The sequence below is a fragment of the Martes martes genome (genome assembly GCF_963455335.1).
Source record: "Martes martes genome assembly, chromosome: 16".
In the NCBI taxonomy this organism is placed as follows: domain Eukaryota; kingdom Metazoa; phylum Chordata; class Mammalia; order Carnivora; family Mustelidae; genus Martes; species Martes martes.
In genome coordinates, this window is record NC_137904.1 from 435,403 (window position 1) to 456,502 (window position 21,100).

The window sequence follows — 21,100 nt, forward strand, 5'->3', positions numbered from 1 at the left end:
GGGAGGGGACTGATGGCTCGGATACATTGGGAGCTCGAGGACACAGAGGGTGTGAGGGGGGGCGTGAGGCCCGCATGGGCGGTGGCCGGAGCCAGTGCCCCTGTGGGATGGTCTGACACTAACCCATGTTTCCGTCACCGCCTCACACCGCTCACACCTCCCGGCCTCCGCCAGGGCACCCACCCCTCCTGGGCGTCCTGAACACTGCTCATTGGCAAGGCCCGGCGCAAGGGCTTCTCCAAGAGCCTTTCCAGACCGTCCCGTGCTCGTGCTTGGGCTCAGCACACGTGTGGGTCCACCGGGCACCGCGGTGTGTTGAGGGGTATGTGTGCACCCCCCACACGTGGCTCCCCATCCCCCAGCCCTGATGGTCCCATCCAGCGGGAAGGGACCCATGATTCTGCCCCCGCCAGACGGGCTCCCCTTCCCCTCCCCTCCTGTCCCAAGGCCCTGGGGTCCCCACCACAGACACAGATGCCCCTGAGCAGGCAGGACTCGGAAGGCAAATCACAACCCACGGCTCGATCCCACGGGCAGATCCCACGGGCAGACCCCACGGCCAGATCCCACGGCCAGACCCCACGGCTCGATCCCACGGCCAGATCCCACGGCTCGATCCCACGGCCAGACCCCATGGCCAGACCCCACGGCCCGATCCCACGGCCAGATCCCATGGCCAGACCCCACGGCCAGACCCCATGGCCAGACCCCACGGCCCGATCCCACGGCCAGATCCCACGGCCAGACCCCACGGCCCGATCCCACGGCCAGATCCCACGGCCAGATCCCACGGCCCGATCCCACGGCTCTTCCTGTTACCCTCGTGCGCTGGACAAGCCAGGTCCCGTTTCAACCGCAGCTTTGGTTCTGCTTCCCCATACTCTGCGTCCAGGCCGAGCCCCGCACTGGGGCAAGAGGGAGCCGTGGCCGGCTTGGCCGGGGCAGGATCCCCGAGTCTGGGGTTGCCGCTGGGGCCCAGGTGCTGCCGGCTCTGTGCGTGGGCCCTGTGGGTTTTGGAGCCCCGCTATTTGCATCGTCAGGTTCTTGGTGCAGGTGACACTGTTGCTTCTGTCTTGGCACGGCTTCCCCCTGCTTGTCTCCACGGTGGCCTCCCTTCTGGCCGCTCCCGCCTGGACCCTGCAGGGCTCCCCTCTCGGGACCCTCAGGCCCGTCTCCCCTCCATGGCATCTGTCAGGCCCCTGCCTGCGCTCGGGATGTGCCCGGCCCTGTCATCCTGATGCTCCCGGGCGACATGCCGGGATGCCCTCGCGGTGCCGTCTGGCGCGGGAGGGTGGCCATGTCGCTGGCGTCCTCTGTCTGCGGTTGGGCCACCCAGAGCCCCTCACCCGCGTCCCCACTCCTCAGATGAACGCCCCGCAGCGCCTGGGGCCGGGAGGGGGACGGCGCGCTTCTCCCCGAGCCTGACGCGGGGGCTGGCGCGTCTCTCGGTGTGGGCGCTGCTCACCCGTGTCCAGCCGTGGGTGGGCTTCGGCTGAGTCCCTGGAGAGCAGACAGGTCCCACTGGCTTGCGTTCTGTGCATGCCCCCACGTGGCCCTCACAGCGCCCTGCGGGGAAGGGCTTCTCCCCGCCGCGCACAGATTGGAAGACTGAGGCCCACGGACAGCAGCACAGACAGTGGGACGGAGGAGATGGAGACTCAGCCCGCAGACACTGTACGGATCTTGTGGTCCCTGAGGGGAGGAGCAGAGCCTGGACGGGCACTGGCGTCCTGGCCGAGAGAGCGGGAGCCTGAGTGGGACCAGCATCCCGGCTGGCGGGGGCCGCGTGGGCCTGACCTTGAAGGCAGATGGAGACCCACCGCGGGCCTGTTCCAGCAGCGGCTGGGGCCCGGACCCCTGCCAGGCCCGCTCCTGCCACGGTCCTGGCTGGCTCTGGAGACTGCTCCTGGGCTGTGTTCAGGGGACACAGCTGTCTCCCCCTCTGCAGCCTGGCGCCTCTCCAGAGCCGGACAGCTCGTCTGGAGGTGACACTGTGCCCTGGCTGACAGAGCCAGTGGGAGAGATTCTCAAGGCCTGGCACGGGGGCGAGGGGCTGCGGGGCAGGACGGCGGGCAGGCCCGGGACGAGTCCCTCCTCCCTCGGGTGCCGGGACACTGCTCCTTCCTGGGGCTCGTGCTCAGGCCCGGCCATGGTACCGACAGCATAGAGGCCCCCTAGGCCAGGCTCCAGCCTTCCAGGAGGAGAGCGGAACCTTCTGGACCTCCTGAGCGGAGGCCCTCTCCGTGCTTCCGTCTGTGCCTCCGACGTCTGATGGATGTTCTGGCTCGCGGTCCGGGTCCTGCCCGTTGCCCGGCGCGGGTCGCAGAACCCTCCCACAGCCGGGCCTGCGCTCATCTGCCGGTGCCCTCTGCCTGGCACGGCACGTGCCTCCTGTCTTTCTCCGGGCCCTGTGCCAGGAGCCGCCTTCCTGGGCTGCCGACCTCGCTGCTCACCTACCACGGTCTCCTTTCCCCACGTGGCCAGGGACACCGCGGACCTTCCCGGGCTCCCGGGGCCTCTGGAACCGGGTCCAGCTCCTCCCGCTGGCTCCCAAAGCCCCCGCGGACTCCTGGACGGCCTTCGCAGCCCAGTCCCCCCTGCAGGCCCCTCGTGGCTCCTTCCCCGCCCCATCCGTCCACGGAGCCTCTGCTGACCGCCGGGCCCCACACTTGCTCTGCTCCTGGGGCTCTCAGCGTCTCTTGCTCAGGCTCTGACCCCTCCGCCTGCCCCCGGGGGCCCAGGGCGGTTCCCTCCTCCTCAGCGCTGGGCCCGAGACACAGCACCAGGAATTCACATCATTCATTCACTCGACAAACGCGTGCGAGGGGCGTCCTGGTTTCAGTGCCGCAGTCAGGGCAGCGGGTGACACGAAAGCAGCTCGGCCGCTGGGGGTTACGTCCTCCCTGAGGGAGGCAGCGGGCAGGTGAGTCACGCGAGCGCGCGTCGCGGTATTTCCGAGGGCGCGTGCCTAGATAAGGAAGACCCGTGAGACGGGAGCGTTGGGGGCGGGCTCCCCTGGACGCGGTGCTGGCTGAGGACGGCAGGCCTCCTGCAGGAGGTGAAGGGGGGCTGGGGGGTCATTAGGGTCCCGAGGCAGCCGCGCGCCTGCTGGGCCTGGGGAACCACGAGGACCCTCTGCTCAGTGTGGTGGGACGGACGGGAGGACGGGAGGACGGGGTCGCTTGGGGCCTGCATGCGTCGGGTGGGACCGGCTTTGACTGGGAGTGAGGGGCATTTGCATGGGGCAGGGGGGTCTGTCCAGGTGACTGTGCGGCTTCTCCTTTACCCATACGGGGCACGCACTGCTGTTGCGTGTCAGCCCATCTTGTCTTCCCGGCATGGACTATGTCTCGGTCATGTTACCGTCACCGGCTGGCGCCGCTGACGTGGGCTTGTGGCCGTGTGGCTGGGACCTCGTCTGTGTCCACGAGGGACGGTGGCCTGCAGTTCCCTCGTGATCCGTGGTGCTGGCATCAGGGGGACGACCCTGTGGAAAGCCCCGGCAAGTCCATCTTCGGGAAGAGTTTGGCAACAATTTGTGTTAATTCATCTTTAGACATTGTCAGGAGTCACCAGCGAAGCCGTCGGGCCTGGGCTGTTGCCGCTGGGAAGTCTCGCGATGACTGTCGGCGTCTGCTTGTGATAGATCAATTAAGGCTTTTTATTTCTTTGTCATTCTCGATAGTTGGCGGCTTTCTAAGTGTTTGTACCTTTGTGTCAGTGTCTGACTCGTCCGCGGTAACCCCTTCCAGACCCGAGGTGTCCGTGAGGTCGGCAGGCGTGCGCCTCTCCCTCCCGGTTTTAGTGACGCATGTCTGTCCTTTCTGGTTGGGGTCCGTTTGCTGCCCCCTTTGGTTTCAGTGATTTTCTCTGTTGTTCTTCTGTTATTGGCCCACGTTTAGTAAAGATCAGTCTGGCTTCTGTGGACACAGGCGTGGGTGGCGCTAGACCATGGCCCTGACACAGCCAAGGTGGCAAGGCATGGGCCACAGCCGCCCCTCGGAGGCGGGAGAAGTCCGTGGATTCCAAGGAACCTTGGAGAAATTCCCCGATGACTCCGTGGGGGGCATGGGGGTGTGGGAGGACGAGGAGGGGCAGGGACTCACCTCCTGGGAGAGGGCCGTGGGCAGGCGTGCTGGGTTTGGAGGACGCGGCGGCCGGAGACGGGCGTCCCAGGGGTGGTGCTGATGGAGAGTTAGACGTGGAGTCTGGAGCCGTGAGACACAATGTCACCCCTAAAACCTTAATGGGCAGGGACGGGCAGCGGCCCACCAGAAGGCCTGTCAGCGGGTTTGGGGGACGTCGGGGGTCAGTGTCAGAGAGGGTGTCCGAAGACGGCTGAGGGATTGCCTTGTGTTCAGAACAAGTCACTCACGTCTCTTCCGTCCGTCCGTCGGCCGTGCGTCCCTTCACTTCCCAGCTCCCAGGAACCAGACCAATTCTTCCTGCACCGTCTCCGACCATCCGGGGAGACAGAGCCGGCTTCCTGGGAAGGGCGCGTGGAAATGCGGGCACGTGTGCGCGTGTGAGCGTGCGTTACAGGATGGACGTGTTCCGGTCTGTAGACGCGTGTGTGGACACGCGTGGCCTCGTGTGTGTGTGCGTCTCTATGTGCCCACACGGTCTTGCTGGATGTGGCTGGCACGGGTGTGCACGGCTGAGGAGAGCGTCTGGCCCGCTGCTCGGCGAGGACGGATCGGGGCAACATTGTGCTGGGTTTCCGGGGAGAGAGGGTCCCTGAGCTCATGACGTCTGGTCCGGGACCCTCACGGTGGGGGCCCATGCCTGGAGCCCACCTCCGCAGAGCCTTGCCTCTCGTCCCTCCACCCCGGCCCCTTGGCAGGGGAAGCGGGCTTCGCGGCTGTTAACTAGGATCCAGACGCGCACAGCAGGTCTTGGCTCACACCCCCTTCCCTGGCCGCCTTCCCAGAGCTCCTGCCCTTTGGAGGAGAAGGGGTTCACTGTCGCCAGCACTGCCACCACCGTGGCTGGAGGACGGCCTGAATGTCGGCCATGCCTCCTCGGGCGGGCTTCGTGGTCCAGACGGAGGGGCAGGGGTCAGGGGACGGGAGGGAGCCCATGGGCACCGAGCCTTCGGGGACAGACACATGGTGTTCCCGCGACTGTATCACCAGCTGTGTGAGCTGGGGCGAGGGCTGGGCTTTGCTGAGCCCTGTTTCTCTGTAACGTGGGGTGCCCGTCCTGACCTCTTGGATTCCCCGAGGAGCTCGATGAACTTCCGGGCCTGTGCCAGTCACTAGGGGCATGTGAGGAAACCCAGTGGTTTAAAACAACAGAAACACTTGTTTTGCTCCTAAGTCTGCAGTCTGGGTGGGTTGGAGGGGGGATAACCTATCTCTTTCCCTCTTGAGGTGAACGGGGCAGCATGGGGCAGGGTCGGGAGTCGGACCAGGTGCCCGGGTCCTCCGCATGTGGCCGGGGCTTCCTCACAACACGGCGGCTGGCCCCAAGGTCCGGCATCCCGTGAGGGCCTGGTGACGCCATGCTGCCTTTCTGACCCGCCCTGGAAAGTCCCACAGCAACACTTTGTCCACATCGTGCGTTTCGCCGGGGCCACGGCTGCTTGCTCAGAATCAAGGGGACAGTCAGTCTTTTGATGGGGCTGCTGACGGAGCAGGGGATGTATTCAGGGGCCGTCTTGGGGTAACTGTCTGGGGACCTCTGGGCGCGCAGCTCTGAAGCCCCACGGGTGTGGGCCACCCTCCTGCGGCTCCTAGTCCCTCCTGCTCCTCTGGCCTCACAAGCGGGAAACTCTGGCGTGGGGCCTTTAGCCTCCCGCCCCTGCAGGGCCCCGAGGGGCTCACGGTGCAGAGCTCAGCAGGGCGAGGTGGCCGGGAACGAGCAGAAACGCTCACTTACCGGACACTCCCCAGCCCCTCCTGTGTGCCAGGCACCGTCTCGGGCCCCGGGGATCCAACACTGAACAAAACAGGCAAAAATACGCAGGTAGCACATTAAACACGTACGGTAAGTGGTACAGTAGGTGGGGATGTGTTCTGTGGAGGACGACAGAGCAGGGAAGGAGGACAAGGGCAGGGACCTGGGCCGGGCCAGGTGGTCAGCGAGGACTTGCCGAGATGGTGACACTCACTGGCAGAGTGAGGGGCGGGGCCGGGTGGATGTCAGGGCGCGGTGGGGAGGGAGCCGCTGGCGCAGGGGCCCTCGGGGGAATCATGGCCGGTGGGCGTGAGGAAACGTGGTTGGAAGGGGCGAGCCGGGGACCAGCAGAGGACGTAAGGTCAGAGGCAGTGGCCGTGGGTGCAGAGCCTTGTCCGTGGACGACCGTGGCCTCAAGTTAGGGAGACGTGGGGAGTCACTGCGCAGACACGCACTGGTCTGTCTCGTGGGTTCGTAGCAGGGACCTGTTGCCGCATAACAAGTCGCCCCCGAAATAGTGATTTGTTACTTACGCTTCGGTGGCTTGGCGGCTTCCACCCGCCCTCACTCGCGTGGCCACCGGGGCCTGGAAGACGGGTGGGCTGGAACGTCCGTCTGTCTCCCGTCTGTCTGTAGGTGGGGGCTCCCCCCTTCTGCGAGTGGACGTGTCCTCTGCTGGGTAGACTGCCTTCCCGTGGGACGGTCTCAGGCCAGCGCTCCGGGGAGGGGCAGACGGAGGCCGCCACAGCTCCCGAGGCCCAGGCCGGGAGAGGCACCACTGCTGTCATAGCTCATCAAGGGGAGCAAGGTGCGGACTGGTGGGGTTCACCGTGACGGGCAGGGTGTGGGCACCAAGAAGCACGATGACGTGGTGGCCGCTGACTTCCTCGGGATTTGACGGGGTCTCCCCGGAGGCCACGTTGTCGGTAGAACGAGAACGGACAAAGTCAGAAACGGGGAAACCAGGCAGGAGGCTTGCGGGTGAGACAGGCACGGGCTGGCCGTGGCGTGGGCCCGGGGCCGGGGGAGGACGTGTGGAGACGAGGTCGGATTCTAGTACGTTTTGGAAGTAGAATCAACAGGATTTCCTTGTGCCTTGGGAATCGGGGGGCGGGGGGAGGAGCAGGGTGACCCCGGGGGGCTGCGTGCCATCAGAGGCCGACCCGGGCCATCGAGGGAGGAGCAGAGCTTTGTTTCCCACAGGGTGGGATTAAGAATTCGAGTTTCGACGTGTAAAATTCGAGATGCCTCCTCGGACACTCGTTGCAGACATCCAGCCTGAGTCTTAGCCTCGGGAGGGAGGTGTCGGTGGTCAGGTGCTGCCTCGAGGCTGAGCGGGCGGCGAGGGGTGCGCGTGTGCAGGGCAGGAGGCCACGGCAGGACCCTGAGTGCGCCAGGCCGGGCCGTGGGTGCCCCCGCTCCACCGCCGGGTCCGCAGCGGGGTGGACAGCTCAGCCCGCCACACCGCACCCTGTTCCTGTCTTCCTTCTCGGGGAGCTCGAAACACGAACGCCAACGCGAGAAAGCACAGCGAGGAACGTAACGGTGACCCGCGTTCTTGCCCCCAGAATCGCCTCCGCTCAGCATCTGGGCCCCATTCGTCGGCTAGGGGACCGTCACTCCCCGTGTTTCTGCAGACGCACGCACACCAGTTCACGTTTCCCTCGGTATTTTGTTAATCCGGGGCACATGGGAGGGTAATTTGAACACCAGACGGACTGAGAAGGAATCCGTGGCCCGTCCCCCCCGGGCCTGCACCGGCTCCGGTGCGTTCAGAGCTGAGCTATCGTCACAGCCAGCTTGGAACGCTTTCACCACCCCAGAAAGGAAGGTTCGTGTCTGTTAATCAGTCCCTCCCCGTTTCCCCAAGCTGCCCCTCCCCCAGCCCCGGGTACCCCAGTCCACCTGTCCGCAGCGATCTGTTCATGCTGCGTATTTCCTGTAAACGGACTCATCTGTTTGGTAAACTTATATGAATTTTCCTGAAGAAATTGAAGTGAAGTAGAAGGGATTGTTCAAGTTCAAATGACTTTTAAGATTCTGGACTAACTGGTGAATCCCGGCTTTGGGAGAGGACACCTGCCTTCGCATCCGCCGCCCATCTTCCCTCCCGAGGCTCCCAGTTCGTGTTCGGTGATTATTTTCGCTTTTGCTGGAGTACAACCCCCACACTGCAGGCATGACCCTCACCGTCGTTTGGGGGAATCCCGGGCTGAGTGGGCTCGACGCCCAGCAACGTCCGTTCCCGGTCTTCTCTCGCGTTCGGCTCCTACTTGGCGGTTTCGGGGCTGAGGTCGTCTGTACGGGAGAGACTGCTGCTTGGGTCTGTCCGTCCGGGAGGCCGTGCTCTCGTCGACTCTTCCTTGAGCGGCACCGACCGGCTCTAACACCCTCGGATCCGTTTCCTTCCCTGTCGCTTTGCACTTCTCTTGTGTTTTGGCTCCAATATTGCTGCAGAGGATAAAGTTAGCCTCAATTTTTTTAAAGATTTCGTTTATTTGAGAGAGAGCGTACGCGTGAGTGGGGGAAGGGGCAGGGGAGGGAATCTCAAACAGACACCCACGGAGCACGGAGCCCCACGCGGGCTCCGTCTCACGACCCACGAGACCTGGCCCGAGCCCAAACCGAGAGTCAGACTCTTTACCGACGGAGCCACCCAGGTGCCCCTAGTTACCCTAATGTTTAAAAAAATCCTACACGTCCGTTCTTTTTCCCAGCTGGATACCCGAAGATTTCATTATTTATTCTTGAAATTCAGTGTCTCAGTCAGCGAATGAGTTATCTCGTGTCGTGTAGCAGATCACCCCGAACGTAGCCATTTAAGACAATACGCGTGCTGTCTCCAAGCCTCTGGGGTGAGGTGCTGGGCCAGACCCGGCGGGGCCCTCCGCTTCACGGTCTCCCCCAGGCCAAGGTGGGTGCTGGCCCAGGGTCCGCGGTGTCATCTGAAGGCCAGACGGGGCAGGGACCCGCCCAGGCTCAGGGGGTGGTTGTTGGCAGCTCTCGGACCCTTGTGTGTCGTGGGCCTCGGGCCTCGGTTCCCGGCTGCCGGTGTTTGCCGTGTGGGCCTCTGTCTCCCGGCGGTTCACGCCTTCAAATGCGTGGGCTGGGAAGGCGCCAGCCGGGTCCGTTGATGAGGGAGTCCCGGTCTCCTCTGCCCTTCTCATTCCTCTCCGTCCTCTGTGCCGAGCCCGGGCGCGGGCTCTGCTGTGACGCTGAGCTTGCTCTGACCCCGCGGAGTGGCTCTCCCGGCTTCTCTGGGGTTCCAGTCAGGTTGCGGTCGGGTTCCGGTCAGGTCCCAGGCTTCCCTGGGGTCCTGGTAAGGCATTGGGAGTCCTCGTTTGATGCCTGGCCCCGGCTACCTCTGGGAGTAGATCAAAGCTCTGGTGCGCACAGAGTCCTTCTACCTACCTTCCCGGTGAGCCCTCTGGCCTCGAACAGGCTCCGCAGCGGGGTCATCACTCACCTTCTCCACTTCTCCCACTTCTCCCCAGCAGCCCCCCCCACTGGTGCCCAGTTAGGAGTGGGAACGAAGGACCCCCACTCAGTCTACTCCCCTAGGGGTGGGGGCTTTGGGGAGGCTGAGCGGAGAAGTTCTGCCCTCCAGAACTTTCTGTCTCTCTTCCCTCGGCTACCAGTCTGCCACGTTTGTGTCATTAGGTTTTGTTCTTGGGTGAAAAACAATGTGTTTCCGACTCACTCCTTCTTCCTTCTGGGGGGAAGGGAAGTCAACGGTGCCGTCCAGCCTCCGTCTGTGCCCGGGAGTTGCCCCAGACGATGGGTAAGGCCCCTTCCAGCCTGAACGAGATCCAAACTTGGAGTCTCTACCCCCCTCCAGGTGCCCGCTCAGCGGTCACCGCGGCCTCAGCCTCTGGTAGGGGACGCCACCCCCCTCAGCCCTGAGGACTCCAGAGCAAAGACCTGGGATGGGGGGATCTGTCCCGCCGGCTGCCCACGGGGCTCCCGGAGGAGCTGGCAGGCTCAGCCACCACGTGTGGCCATCACAGCTGTGGTCAGGAGAGGCTGAGGAGCCTCTGGCCGCTGGGGTGGTCTGGCAGCTGGGCTGTGCGGGTGCCCCCGCTCTGGGGGGCCGTCCAACAACCCGGTCCTGGGGGGCTTTTCGTTGTCTTCATCTTGAGCTGGGGTAGCCAGCCTTGCCTGGGGCTGCTCGGAGAGACCAAGAGGGACCACCCGCCCTTCCTCTGAGGGCCGTGCCTCACCCCCCACCAGGATCTAGCAGGTGTCTCCTCTTGGACGGGCAGCAACGCCCACCTAGAGGGCCGCAGTCTGCTGAGTCTTCCGGGAGGATGGCAGAACCCAGCCTCCTCGTGGCCTCGCTCCCCACCTGCCTGCCTCCCAGGCCGCCGGCCCCCCAGGAACCGAGCGGGGCCCTCGCGCCCTGAAGCCAGTCCCTGCAATTACCGGCTGGCAGGCCCAGGGGCAGAGTGTGCCAGCCAGCCCGGCAGCTTGCTGGCGGCCAGCGTGTGCCGGGGCCTGTCCTGCCCAGCTTAGCTGCACGGAGCACGGAGCTGGTCTGAGGGAGGGAAGCTCGGGTCTGAGCTCTGTCCCAGTCTTCGGAGCCCGTGGGAGGTGCTTGCCTGCCGTCCCCCTTCCTGGCGAGGCCTAGGATCCGTGCAGTTCAGAGCTCAGTTACGCGGCTGCGGGACGACAACCCCTCCCCGCCTCCGGGCTGAGCACCCGCTCCCCACAGGCATTCTGCCTTCCCTCCTGTCTCCCCAAGCCCACCTGTGTGTGCACGAGGAGAGGTGTGCATGTCGGCGAGGCCACCGGAACACACGTGGACCCGCTCACTCGCCCGCAGGCCTGTCCCGGCATGGACGCCGCTGTCTGGCCGGCTCGGACGCCGCTGTCTGGCCGGCACACGCCACACGCGGCAATGCTCTGAGTCATCGCGGTTGGCTATGCAGCGCATGCTTGCAGTGTGAGTTGTGTGTCCCGGGTTACACGTGTCCGCTCACGTGTGCAAATGCAGTGTGCACACGGTGAGGTCTTGCACACACATGCGTCTGTGCACACTTGCGTGGCTGCAGCGTGTGTGAGAACGTGTGCGTGAGTCAGGGCAGGTGCGTACGGGTGTGAGCGCGTGTCTCTGGCCGGGGTGACTGAGGCCGGGACATTCATCATCGCTGCTCCAGCTCCAGGGGCCCTCTTGGGTCTGAAACGGGGAAGCCAGGGGCTGGGGGGCTCCAGGCAGCGTTGCCAGGCCCTCTCTCCCAGGGACATGAGTCGGGTGCTGGGCGCTGCACAGGTGCTGAGGGGACAAGGGCAGGGTCAGATTTCCCTTTTGCGAGTCCCCTTGGGGGCCAGGGTCGGGAGGCATGGTGGGCCTGGGAACCGGGAGGAGGAGAGGGAGGCCTGGAGCAGGCCAGCCGCGGTGTGAGGGGGGCCGATCTGAGCGACGTTAGGGAGCAGAGTGGACAGCAAGCCTGGAGGACCCCCCCCCAACGTCCAGCTCCGGTGACCGCATGCAGCAGGCTTTCCCAGACAAGAGGCAGCCACGGTGGGCTGCTGGGGGCAGCCTATGCTGGGGTCTGTCCTGGCGGGTGTGGCCGCAGGGCGTGAGTGCAGAGGTGCGGCAGACGGGAGGAGAGACAGAGCTCAGGACCGGCTGGTGAGAGGCGCCCGGGGCTCTCTGGGCACAGGTGGGCGCCCAGGAGGTCCTGGGGCTGGACAGCCGGCCAGACTGGGGCCCTTTGGTTGGAGTGTTCACTTGGGTCTGAGTCGGCCACGGGAGCCCCTGAGCTCCAAGACCCCATTTGCACGCAGCCCACGGGGAACACAGGGGCACAAGCCGAGGGAAGCCCACTGCCCTCTGGGTCGGGGAAAGCAAGGCCCAGAGAGCGGTGACCTCCCAGGGCCACTGGGCAAGGCCAGTGGGGCCGCGGCCGCCCCTTCGTGGGCGAGCCCTCCTGGTGCCTGGGGAGCCTGTGTAATTATGAGGCCAGGAGGCAGCCGCTCCCCACTCCCTGCCCGGCCTTTGCCCTGCCAAGCCGCACTGGGCGGTTGGGTGGCCAGGTGGTTTCCAGGTGTGTCTCAGGAAACCTGGCACCCCTGGTGGCTCGCGGCCGCGGCCTCCCTCCGCAGGCTCTATTCTGGGGTCGGCTCCGCCCTGCTCCAGCTGGAGGAAGGAGAAGGCATATTTTAGTCCTGTGGGTGTGGGGGAGCCGGGGAGACACGGGCACCCTGCCCAGGGTGCGGGCTGTGAGGACAGGACGGACGGCCGTCCAGGTGGCTCAGGGAGGGCCATGAGAGCGGGCCAGCTCTCATGTGGCCGCAGGAGGCCTGGGTGGGACCCCGTCAGGCTGAGATGTGTGTCTGAGACCTGCCCCAGCGACTTCCCGATCCCCAGCCTGTGGGGCCCGGCCCCGGGCTGCAGAGTTCCTCGGTCTGGGTGGAGAGGGGAGCTGGTTGCACCGAGGGAGCTCACTCCGCTGCCCGCAGCATGGGGGTCCCCCAGCACGGGGGTCCGTATTCCAGCTGCTTGCCTCCTGGGGGCTCCTGCCCCTTCTTCTGGGCTCTGCTCTGTGCCACCTCCCTGCAAGGCCCCCCCGTCCGGGGCTTCCCCTGGCTCCCCTCTGCCAGTTTCCCCTCGCAGAAGGCCAGAGGCAGGAGTGAGGTTCTCCAGAAAGGGGCTTGGTGTTCAGGCCCGGGAGCTGGGTGTAATGACCCTGGACTACGGAGGTGGCCGAGAGGGTGGGCGGTGGACGTGCCTGGGGTGTGGGAGGCGCAAGCCAGCCTCCTGCACTTCCTCTGCCCTGGGTGTTCGCTGGCCTCTGGGAACCAGAGCGCGGTTTGCCCCGGGCACAGCCCCGTGACTCCAGGAATGACTAATTCCACTCCAGCAATAAGCTCTTGGAAGCTCTGAGAAATGACTTTCCCCCCCTCTTGCTGCTTCATTAAGCTCTTCCTGAGTGAGTGGAATGACGGCTGTCCTAATCCCCTGGCATGGGGCAGGGGGCTCAGGGGGCTGGGCAGGACGGGCCCACAGTGGCCACCCCCCTGCCCCGGTCACCGGCAGACCCTGGCGTGGGGCAGGTGGCAGGGTGGGGGTGGTGGTGCAGGATGGGGCCGAGAGGCCCTGACCCCCTCCTGCTGGGCCCCAGGAGGGACCTCAAGGCCTGGGCCTGGGGGCCGTTCATCAAGGCTCGGGGCCCGGCCCTGTCCCTCTGGGTCCTGGCTGGCCGCCCGCCCAGACGGGAGGGTCCACCCACCCTGGAGGCCACCGGGACCGCAGATGGGGTTCAGGCCTCTCTTCCCCCACCAATCTCGCCGGCCCCGGTCTCTCTGCAGGCGGGAAGAGACAATGCAGGGAGGGGTTGGTGACTGGGGTCCTTGTCCACAGGTGTTCCTGGTCCTCGGGGAGCTGCTTCTGTCCTGCAACTGGGCGGTGGTTGCTGACATCCTGCTGGTAGGTGTGGGGGCTGGTCCTGGGGCCTCTTGAGGGGAGGGGGCTGGAGTCTGGCTCAGGGCTGGGAGGACCTTCTGAGACCGTGGGGTAGGGGACCGAGGTCGTCCTGGTACTCTCAAACATATCTACTGACCATCACCTCCATTTTGCCAGCGAGCAGATGGAGGCTCAGAGAGGGCAGGTGCCCAGACCAAGGTCACACAGCATGCGAAGGCACCGAGCCAGAACAGGAGCCCAGGCTGGGTCTCAAGCCCTCCCTTTTCCTTGACTGCACTTCTCAGCAAGCCAGCTCTTTGGCCTGGGCTCTGGGTGTGTGGACGGGGATGGGGGACTTCAGGGTGATAGCCACCGAGCTGGGGGGTGGGTCCGGCTCGGGCTGTAATGTGGCTGGTGCCAGCCCAGCATGTGACGCCGCTCTGCCCAGAGTGCGGCGTGGCCCTCACCGAGCCCCGTGCTCTCCGTGCAGCTTCCCTGTCCAGCCTCCCGCCTCCCTCTAGGAGACGTCAGGGGAGGACTTTGGACACTGGCGAGCTCTGTTCAGGGCCCAGACCTGGGCCTCCTCCTGCCTCCTGGGGGGCTGGCATCGTGCAGCCCACACCCAGGGGAGCCAGGGAGCCTGGCGAGGGGCTGACCGCAGGCCTGAGGCAGCTGGGGCCGGGGCCTGGCCCACACCTGGGCTTCAGCCTCGCTTCTGCCATTCCCAGGCCACGCGTGACGTGGGCAAGCCACTCTGTGTCTCGGGCCTCAGTTTCCCCATGCAGACAATGGGGTGAGATGCTCGTGGGTTATTGTGGGTGTGATGTGACAAGGGCGCCGGCCAGGGCTCTGCCCCTTCCGTCTCCTGGCTCCCCAAGGACTCCGGTGCCCTCAAAGCTGAGTCTGAAAGGGCCATGCGGGCCTGCTTGATTACTGCTGTTGATGGAGAGGCTCACCCCCTGCCTAGACATTCTGCCCCCCATTCCACAGCCCAGGCTCAGTGGGTGTAGACAGTGCTGTCCTTTGACGCCCTGGGGGTGTATCAGCTGCAGGGCTGGTGGGTCTCTTCTGCTCCTCCCTCCAGGCAGAGGACCTGGGCTCCTGCCCAGACTTGGCCGCGACAAACGGCCTTGGGCCTGTTTCCTTGTCTGTGAAGAGACGTGTTGACGACCAGCCTGGTAGGGTCAGCCGGTGGCTTCAGGAGAGCTCTCAGTGCAGGGAACGTGCCGGCCGACATCTAACCTGGGGCTGCCCATTTCAGGCACAGGGAGCTCAGCTCCCCCCCGCACTGGCATCTCGGGAACCCGCCCTGCAGCTTCTCCACCCACACAATGCCGCCCGCGTTCCGCACGGCAGCCCCGCAGATACGCGAGGACGGCACCCGTGTCCCCCCTCCCCACCCGGTGTCTGTGTTTGCAGGAATGATTAACCTCCAGGACCTTTGCAGGGCTCTGTGTGTGCTGGGGGCAGGGGAGGGCAGGTGCGGGGGTGGGGGCGTCAGGGCCAGCCAGCCGTGGCCTGACCCGGCTGGCTCTGCTGGGGACCTGTCTGGAGCTGCCCAGGGGCCTGTGCTCCCTGCAGTCCTCCCCGGGCCTGGAGGCAGCCAGTCTCTCCACCCCAGGAAAGCTTTCCGCACCCCCCCTTCCAGAAGCCCCTCGGTGAAAGGTCGCCTTTAGACCCCTCAGTGGTCTGAGCTGACTGATCCTTGCAGTCCCTGGAGCTCAGAGAAGGTGGGGAGGCTCCAGGAGGGAGTGCTCTTGGGCCAAAGGCAGGTGGGGGACAGGCTGTGGGGGCGGGCTGTGTGCCGCAGAGGGGCAGGTGTGGAAGGTGACAGAGGCCCGGAGTGCCAGCAGCTGGGCACGGAGGGGGGTTTGGGGGGTAGCTGGAGCCCGGAGGATCGGAGGAAGCTGGTTTCCAGCACTCAGGCAGGGGGCTCTCAGGGGCAGGGAGGGCAGGACCGCGAGAAGGGTCTAGCGGGGGTGGGATCCGGGCTAGAAGCCTGCACAGCAGGGCAGGAGGCCCCGCGCCCGCTGCCTGCCCTGCATATCCCGAGGGTCGCCCGGCATCAGCCCACGACAGACAACCTGCTCTCTGGCCCTCCGGTGCGCAAGGAGAACCCAGGCTCTCCCTGGGGCAGAGATCTCAGGGCCTGGCTGGGCCAGGGGCTGTGGCACCTCAGTGAGCGTAGGGACCAGGTGTGGGGAGCTCGTTACAAATTCTGCTTCCTCAGGACGCGAACGTCCCACGTGCTCCTGACAGGGACGCTCGTCAGAGCACCCGGGAGAACACCGCTCTGACACAGCCGGCTCTCGGGTCGGTGAACCCCCTGCAGGCTCCGTCCTTGATCCCATGCCCCTCTGACGGGAGGCTCACCCCCTGTGCCCCAAGAAGCCCCTGCCTCCCGAAGGCTCATGAGGGAAAGGGTCCGGCTCCCTCGCCCACCTCCAGCAGCCCCTCTCTGGAGGGCCCTGCTCCCCGGGAGGCAGGGGTCGTGTCCCCCAGGTTGAGCTCCCTGCGCCCCTGACTGATGGCGTCTCCAGCTCTCTTGCAAGGCCCATGAGAGGGGCCTGGAGCTACCCTCCCCACGGCCAGCAGCAGGGAGTAGAGCAGAAGCGGAACTCACCATCTCTCCCAGGTCAGGTCTGTCCTCTGGGGTCTCCTCTGCCACTTTCCCGGGCCCCCCTGAGGGCATCACCGTCCCGTTCTTCCTGCATCCCGGTGCTCTCAGTGTGTCCCTGTTCTGCCCACCCGCCCGTCCCGCGCTCCCCGGTGCAGCTGGCTGTGAGGGCTGAGTGGGGAACACAGGAGGCAGGCTGCCAGGGAGTCCGTACCTGGTGGTTGCCGCTCCGACGTCCTGTGGGCCCTTGGCTGGTGTGGGCTATGCCCCAGGCTAAAAAGGGAACAGCTCTTCTGAGACAGGAGAGTCAGAAACAGAGGTGCCTTGTCTCAGAATAGAGTGGGCCTGCAGTTTTAGGAACCCAAAGCTTGTCCTTCTAAAATTGCCGGCTTTGCCTGCTCCCCGCCACCCCACCCCACCGGCGTCATTTGGCGGCAACGGGACAGAACAGGCTGGGGACCCACGGCTCCTGCCCCCGACAGCAAGGGCTGGCCTGGGCCCAGCACTTCCCGGGGGCGTGGAAGGGACCTGACCGAGGGTCCGAGCCGCTGGCATGGACTTCCCCGAGGCCCATCCTCCAGGACCAGCGGTGCGTAATCCCCCAAGTATGGGCAAGAAGGAGGCACAAGGGGCTGGGGCAAAGCTGAGCTCAGCTCCTCCTCCGGCCTAACGGCAGGTCCCGGTGCGGGGGTGGGGGGGGCAGGTCCAGCTTCTCTGACCGCCTAGACAGAGCGGCTCAGCGTCTGGCCCGGGGCCCCCCCACCCCGGCATCGCCCATCCCCCTCCCTCTGCCTCAGCCACGTGCAGAGCTGAGCTTGTCCTTCTCTCTGTCTTTTGAGCGTCCCACAGCGCACAGATATCACAGGACGGGCTCCTCCTTGCTCATAACAGAAAGCGGTCGACGGCCAGATCCTGGAGGAGCGGGCCCGGCTACTTGCTGGCAGGGTGACCCTGGAGGGCGACCCACCCTCCCCGGGGAGAGTTCCCTCATCTGTGACACGGGGATTGTTATCCTGCCTCCTTCTTGGCGTGGCTGAGTGGATGTAGGTGTGCGGGAGACCTCTCAGACGCAGGCAGGAGAATTTCATCCACGTCACATGTGTCCCATTTTCTCGCCTGGGCTCAGTTTACGGACACCTAGGTCTTGGGGAAGGGGCTCTGGGGGGAGTACTTCCCGTTGGGACTGTGCGGCCGCTGCTTGAACCCCTCCCTGGCTTCCGGCTGGGTTCTACTGGGCTCGTCCGCTTGGCTGACTTTCGGCTGGTCCCCTCTGAGCCTGGCGCCCTGCTGTGCTCCAGGGAGCGTGAGAGAAAGCGGACGGGGGCCCTGCTGCCCGGACAGTGTGGGGGTTGGGGGAGGACAGGGTGGGGGGTGTGCGTTCAGTTGGGGTACACACAGGGGCTGGAGGGCAAACCCCGAAATCTGGGAAAGTCAGTCCTGAAGGACAAGTAGGGATGCTCCGGCTGGGCCAGAACGGGGAGGCCGGCCAGGCAGAAGGGTCTGGAAGTGTTCTGGGGTCAGGGGCATTACTCGGTCTGCTGTCCACAGGAAGAATGGTAATGAAACTGACCCCCCAGTAGGTCCTCTGATTACCCCTGTTTGGGGGTGCAGACCCTGAGGTCACACAGCTCGTGAGTGGGGGGTCTGGGATTGGAGCTCAGACACTCTGTTCCAGAATTCATACCCTCTTCCAGGGGTCGCGTGGGGGTCTCCCCAACAAGGCCGTCTTGGTCTCTGCCCAGTGCGGCTTGAACTTCCCGAGAGAAGGGCCCAGCCCTCTGGGCCCTGCCCAGGCACCCACGCACGCCCACGAGGGCCTGCACTCCTGCCTCCTCTCCCTGAGCTGGGATGCCCCGTCCCTTGAGTCCCAACCCTGCCTGGTCCCTGCCAGCCCCAGAGCAAGCCCTCGAGGAGTGGGGCCTCATCCGGGGCCGTGGCATCCCCAGCCCTCGGAGGGACCTGACGTCCCAGTAGTGGGGCGTCGCTGACTCCCTGCGGTCCCACTGGCTTGGCCAGCCTGCCGCAGCTCCCGGGCAGTCCAGGCGGGAGCAGGAGGCGGGACGGAGGGGCTCCCGTGCCCTGCCCTCCTCGGGAGCTCCCCTGACGCCCCTGTGTTTTGCAGTCCGTGGTGGTGCCCCGGTGCCGGGGGACAGCCGAGGCGCTTCAGATCACGGTGGGCCACGTCCTGGGAGACGCCGGCAGCCCTTACCTCACTGGACTTGTAAGGGGGGTTCCCAGCGGGGGCGGGGGCAGCCGCTGCAGGCTGGTGGGCCGGCGGGCCGATGCAGCCTGTCTCTGCAGATCTCCGGCACCCTGAAGGCCGCGCGGCCCGACTCCTCCCTGCAGTCCTTCCTCAGCCTCCAGTACGGCTTCCTGGGCTGCGCCTTCGTCCTAGCCCTGGGGGGTGGCTGCTTCCTGCTGACGGCGCTGCGGCTGGAGACGGACCAGGCCCGGGCCCGGCAGCCTGGCTCAGGTACTCCCGGCCCTCACCCCCTGCCGGGCTCCGGGCTGCGCCTCATGGGAGCAAGCAGCACGGGCCGCCCCGAGCAATCTCACCTGTTAATTTGACTGTTCCTTCAAAAGTGGCCATTTCCCCCCCCCGTCCCCCCAGCTATGTGCCAGATGAGGGGGGTGAACACCCAGGGTGCTCTAGGGCAGAGAGACAGACGAGAAACAGACAGGAAGAGAAGACAGGGTACATTCGGGGTGATCCGTGCTACGTAGAGAGAGGCGTAAAGTAGACCAGGGCGGGAGGGGGAACACGTGGGGGCGGCTTCCAGCTCTTGAAAGATTGTCCTAAAGGTCCTCGATGCCCAGGTGACCTGGGAGCAGAGGCTTGGAGGAGGTGAGGCAGGGAGCCATGCAGCTCTCTGGGGGAAAGGGGCTCCCGGCAGACAAACAGCCAGTACAAAGGCCCTGAGGTGAGCCTGTGGCTGACGTGTCTGAGGCCTGGCAGGGAGGCCAGAGTGGCTGGAGTGGGAGCAAGGGGGACAGTGGTAGGGATGAAGCCAGAGCAGGCAGCTGGGGGCCTTGTAGGGACCATGGCCTTCACTTTGAGAGGGAGCCCCTGTGTCGTTTCCTGTAGACAGGCCCCGAGGTGTTTTATTTATAGTGCGAAAGCACGACTGTGGTTGCTGTGTGCAGAACAGACTGGGGAGGTCAGCGTGGGAACAGGGGGGCCGCAGGACACTCCGTGTCGTCAGGGGAAGCAGTGGGGCTGGGACCTTGGGGGTGGCCTTGAAGGTGAGGAGAAGGAGTCGCATCCGGGGCGTGTTCTGAAAGCAGGAGGGAGGGGTTTCCTGGCCTGGTCCCAAGGCACCTTCTGCCTCCTCTTCCCTCCCACAGGGACCCCCGACAGCAAGGACGCCGAGAGCCAAGCCCTGCTTTCCGGCACAGGTTCCGTCGCCGAGGACCTCTGAGGCCCCCACGCCCCAGCGAGGAGGTCCCACTCCCCCTGCTGCACCCCTCCCTCCGGCCCCGCAGCCTCAGGGCCCCGGTGCCCGTCTGGCCCAGGCTCCAGGACCCCGGCTGAGCCGCACCTGCTGCAGCTTCACACCCGGCCGGGGCGCTGGCCGAGCCTGTGGGCCGTGGATTGAGCTGTCCGCGCCCTCTGCGGGAGGCCTGGGCCGCTCCAGCCTGGATCCCTGCGCCTGGTTCCCCGGGCCCTGATTCAAGCGTGGCCCGCACAGAGCCCACGGATTTCTGAGCAACCGAGTTATTCAGAGCCTCCAGGTGTCTCTGCTGGGAGTGGGGGCAGGGGAGGAAGAGGAGGGCTGCTCACTACCCAGGACCACTCCCTCTGCGGGTCAGCAGGGCACAGGGCACCCCTTGGCCTGGGTCACCCTCTGAACAGAAAGGGGGGCCATCCGGGAGTCTCGGAGGGGGGCGTCCACTCTGGTGCTGCTGTGACTTCAAGCCCCCAGGGGAGGCATGTTGGACCCCTTACGGACTCAGCTGCCCCGGGACCAGGCGGGGGTGGGGAGGTGCTCGCAGCAGCCCCCCCCCCCCAGCTCCTGTTCTGTCCCGGGGGCACAGCATGTGGGCTGGGCTGGCTCTGCGGGGCTTGCACTCGCCGGGGTTCAGAGCAGCTGGGCGCAGCAGGAGCCGCGGGGTTCGGAGAGCTGGACGCCCTGGGGAGGTGTGTTCTTCCTGCCCAGGAGCAGGAACGGCTCTCTCCCTCCCCTAGGGCCTGGCCAGCGGAGGCCTGCCTCCCGGCACCAGACTCACGCACCCCTCCTGACCCTTGCTTGCTCCGTGCTTGCCTCCCTGCCCCTACTGGAGGGTGAGCTCTCGGCGCTGGACCCTCCCGCTCAGCCCCCCATCCTCAGCTGAACCCTCAGGAGTGGCTACCCCGAGGCTGACCAGCTCCTCACCCACGGTTTCAGCCTTGGAGCTCACAAAATGGTCTGCCCCTGAACTTGAGAGGAACAGCCTGCACCCAGTCACACTGTACGCAGGGGTTCCCACATCTCCAAGCAGTTTTCTCCTACCCCCAACTCGTTTCTGACCCTGTGTACCCAGAGATAGGGTCAGAGTCCGCCCGGGAAGGGCTCGGTCCTACAAGGCTGCTCCCCCAGCCCCGCCCACTGGACAGGCCAAGCACGGGTGCCCGTCGTCAGCTGTACCCCTGAGTGGCCAGGGGCAAAAACCCAAGGCCCCCGCGTCCCCCCTTAGGTTCTGTTAATCGGCTAGAGCGGCTCACGGAGCCCAGGAAACCCGTTTCCTCGCCAATCACTGGTTCATACTAAAAGGCGCCACTCGGGAGCAGCCGGCGGAAGCGAGGGCCGGGACGCACTGCGGGGCAGGGGCAGAGCCGCCGTGCCCCCTCCGGGAGCCCACCCACCCGCATCCCCACGTGCCCACCCTGTTGCTGTTGGCTTTCATGGACGCTTCATTACTCAGACACCATTGATTAACCCATTGGCTTTTGGTGATTGATTTGACCTCCAGCCCGTGCGCCGTCTGTCGCCAGAGGTCAGGGGGTGGGACTGGGAGTTCTCCCGGCAACCAGCCCCCCTTATGTGGGGCCCAAATGCCCCCTCATTAACAAACAAAAGGCACCTTTAGGTCTCTCAGCATTTAGGAAATTCCAAGGGTCTTAGGAGCTCTGTGTGGAAACAGATGAAGACCGAATGTGTGAGCCCCGCGATCATACTCGGTTTCTACTGAGAAGGAGACGC

General features: G+C 65.4%; 1 protein-coding gene across 5 annotated transcripts in view; it reads left to right on the forward strand.

Moving 5' to 3' along the window:
• The window catches only part of SPNS3 (SPNS lysolipid transporter 3, sphingosine-1-phosphate (putative)), a 33,728-nt gene extending 12,892 nt beyond the window's left edge, over positions 1–20,836 (forward strand). For 2 of the 5 annotated variants that reach the window (XM_080825289.1, XM_080825290.1), the window contains exons 8-12: positions 13,262–13,327; positions 13,481–13,636; positions 18,043–18,141; positions 18,222–18,393; positions 19,266–20,836. In XM_080825289.1, the coding sequence (XP_080681415.1) occupies positions 13,262–13,327; positions 13,481–13,636; positions 18,043–18,141; positions 18,222–18,393; positions 19,266–19,339 (567 nt within the window). In that variant the 3' untranslated portion in view covers positions 19,340–20,836. The remainder of the gene's footprint in view (positions 1–13,261; positions 13,328–13,480; positions 13,637–18,042; positions 18,142–18,221; positions 18,394–19,265) is intronic. The other 3 variants (XM_080825292.1, XM_080825293.1, XM_080825291.1) reach the window with 2 other exon arrangements.
• Positions 20,837–21,100: the final 264 nt, after the last annotated feature.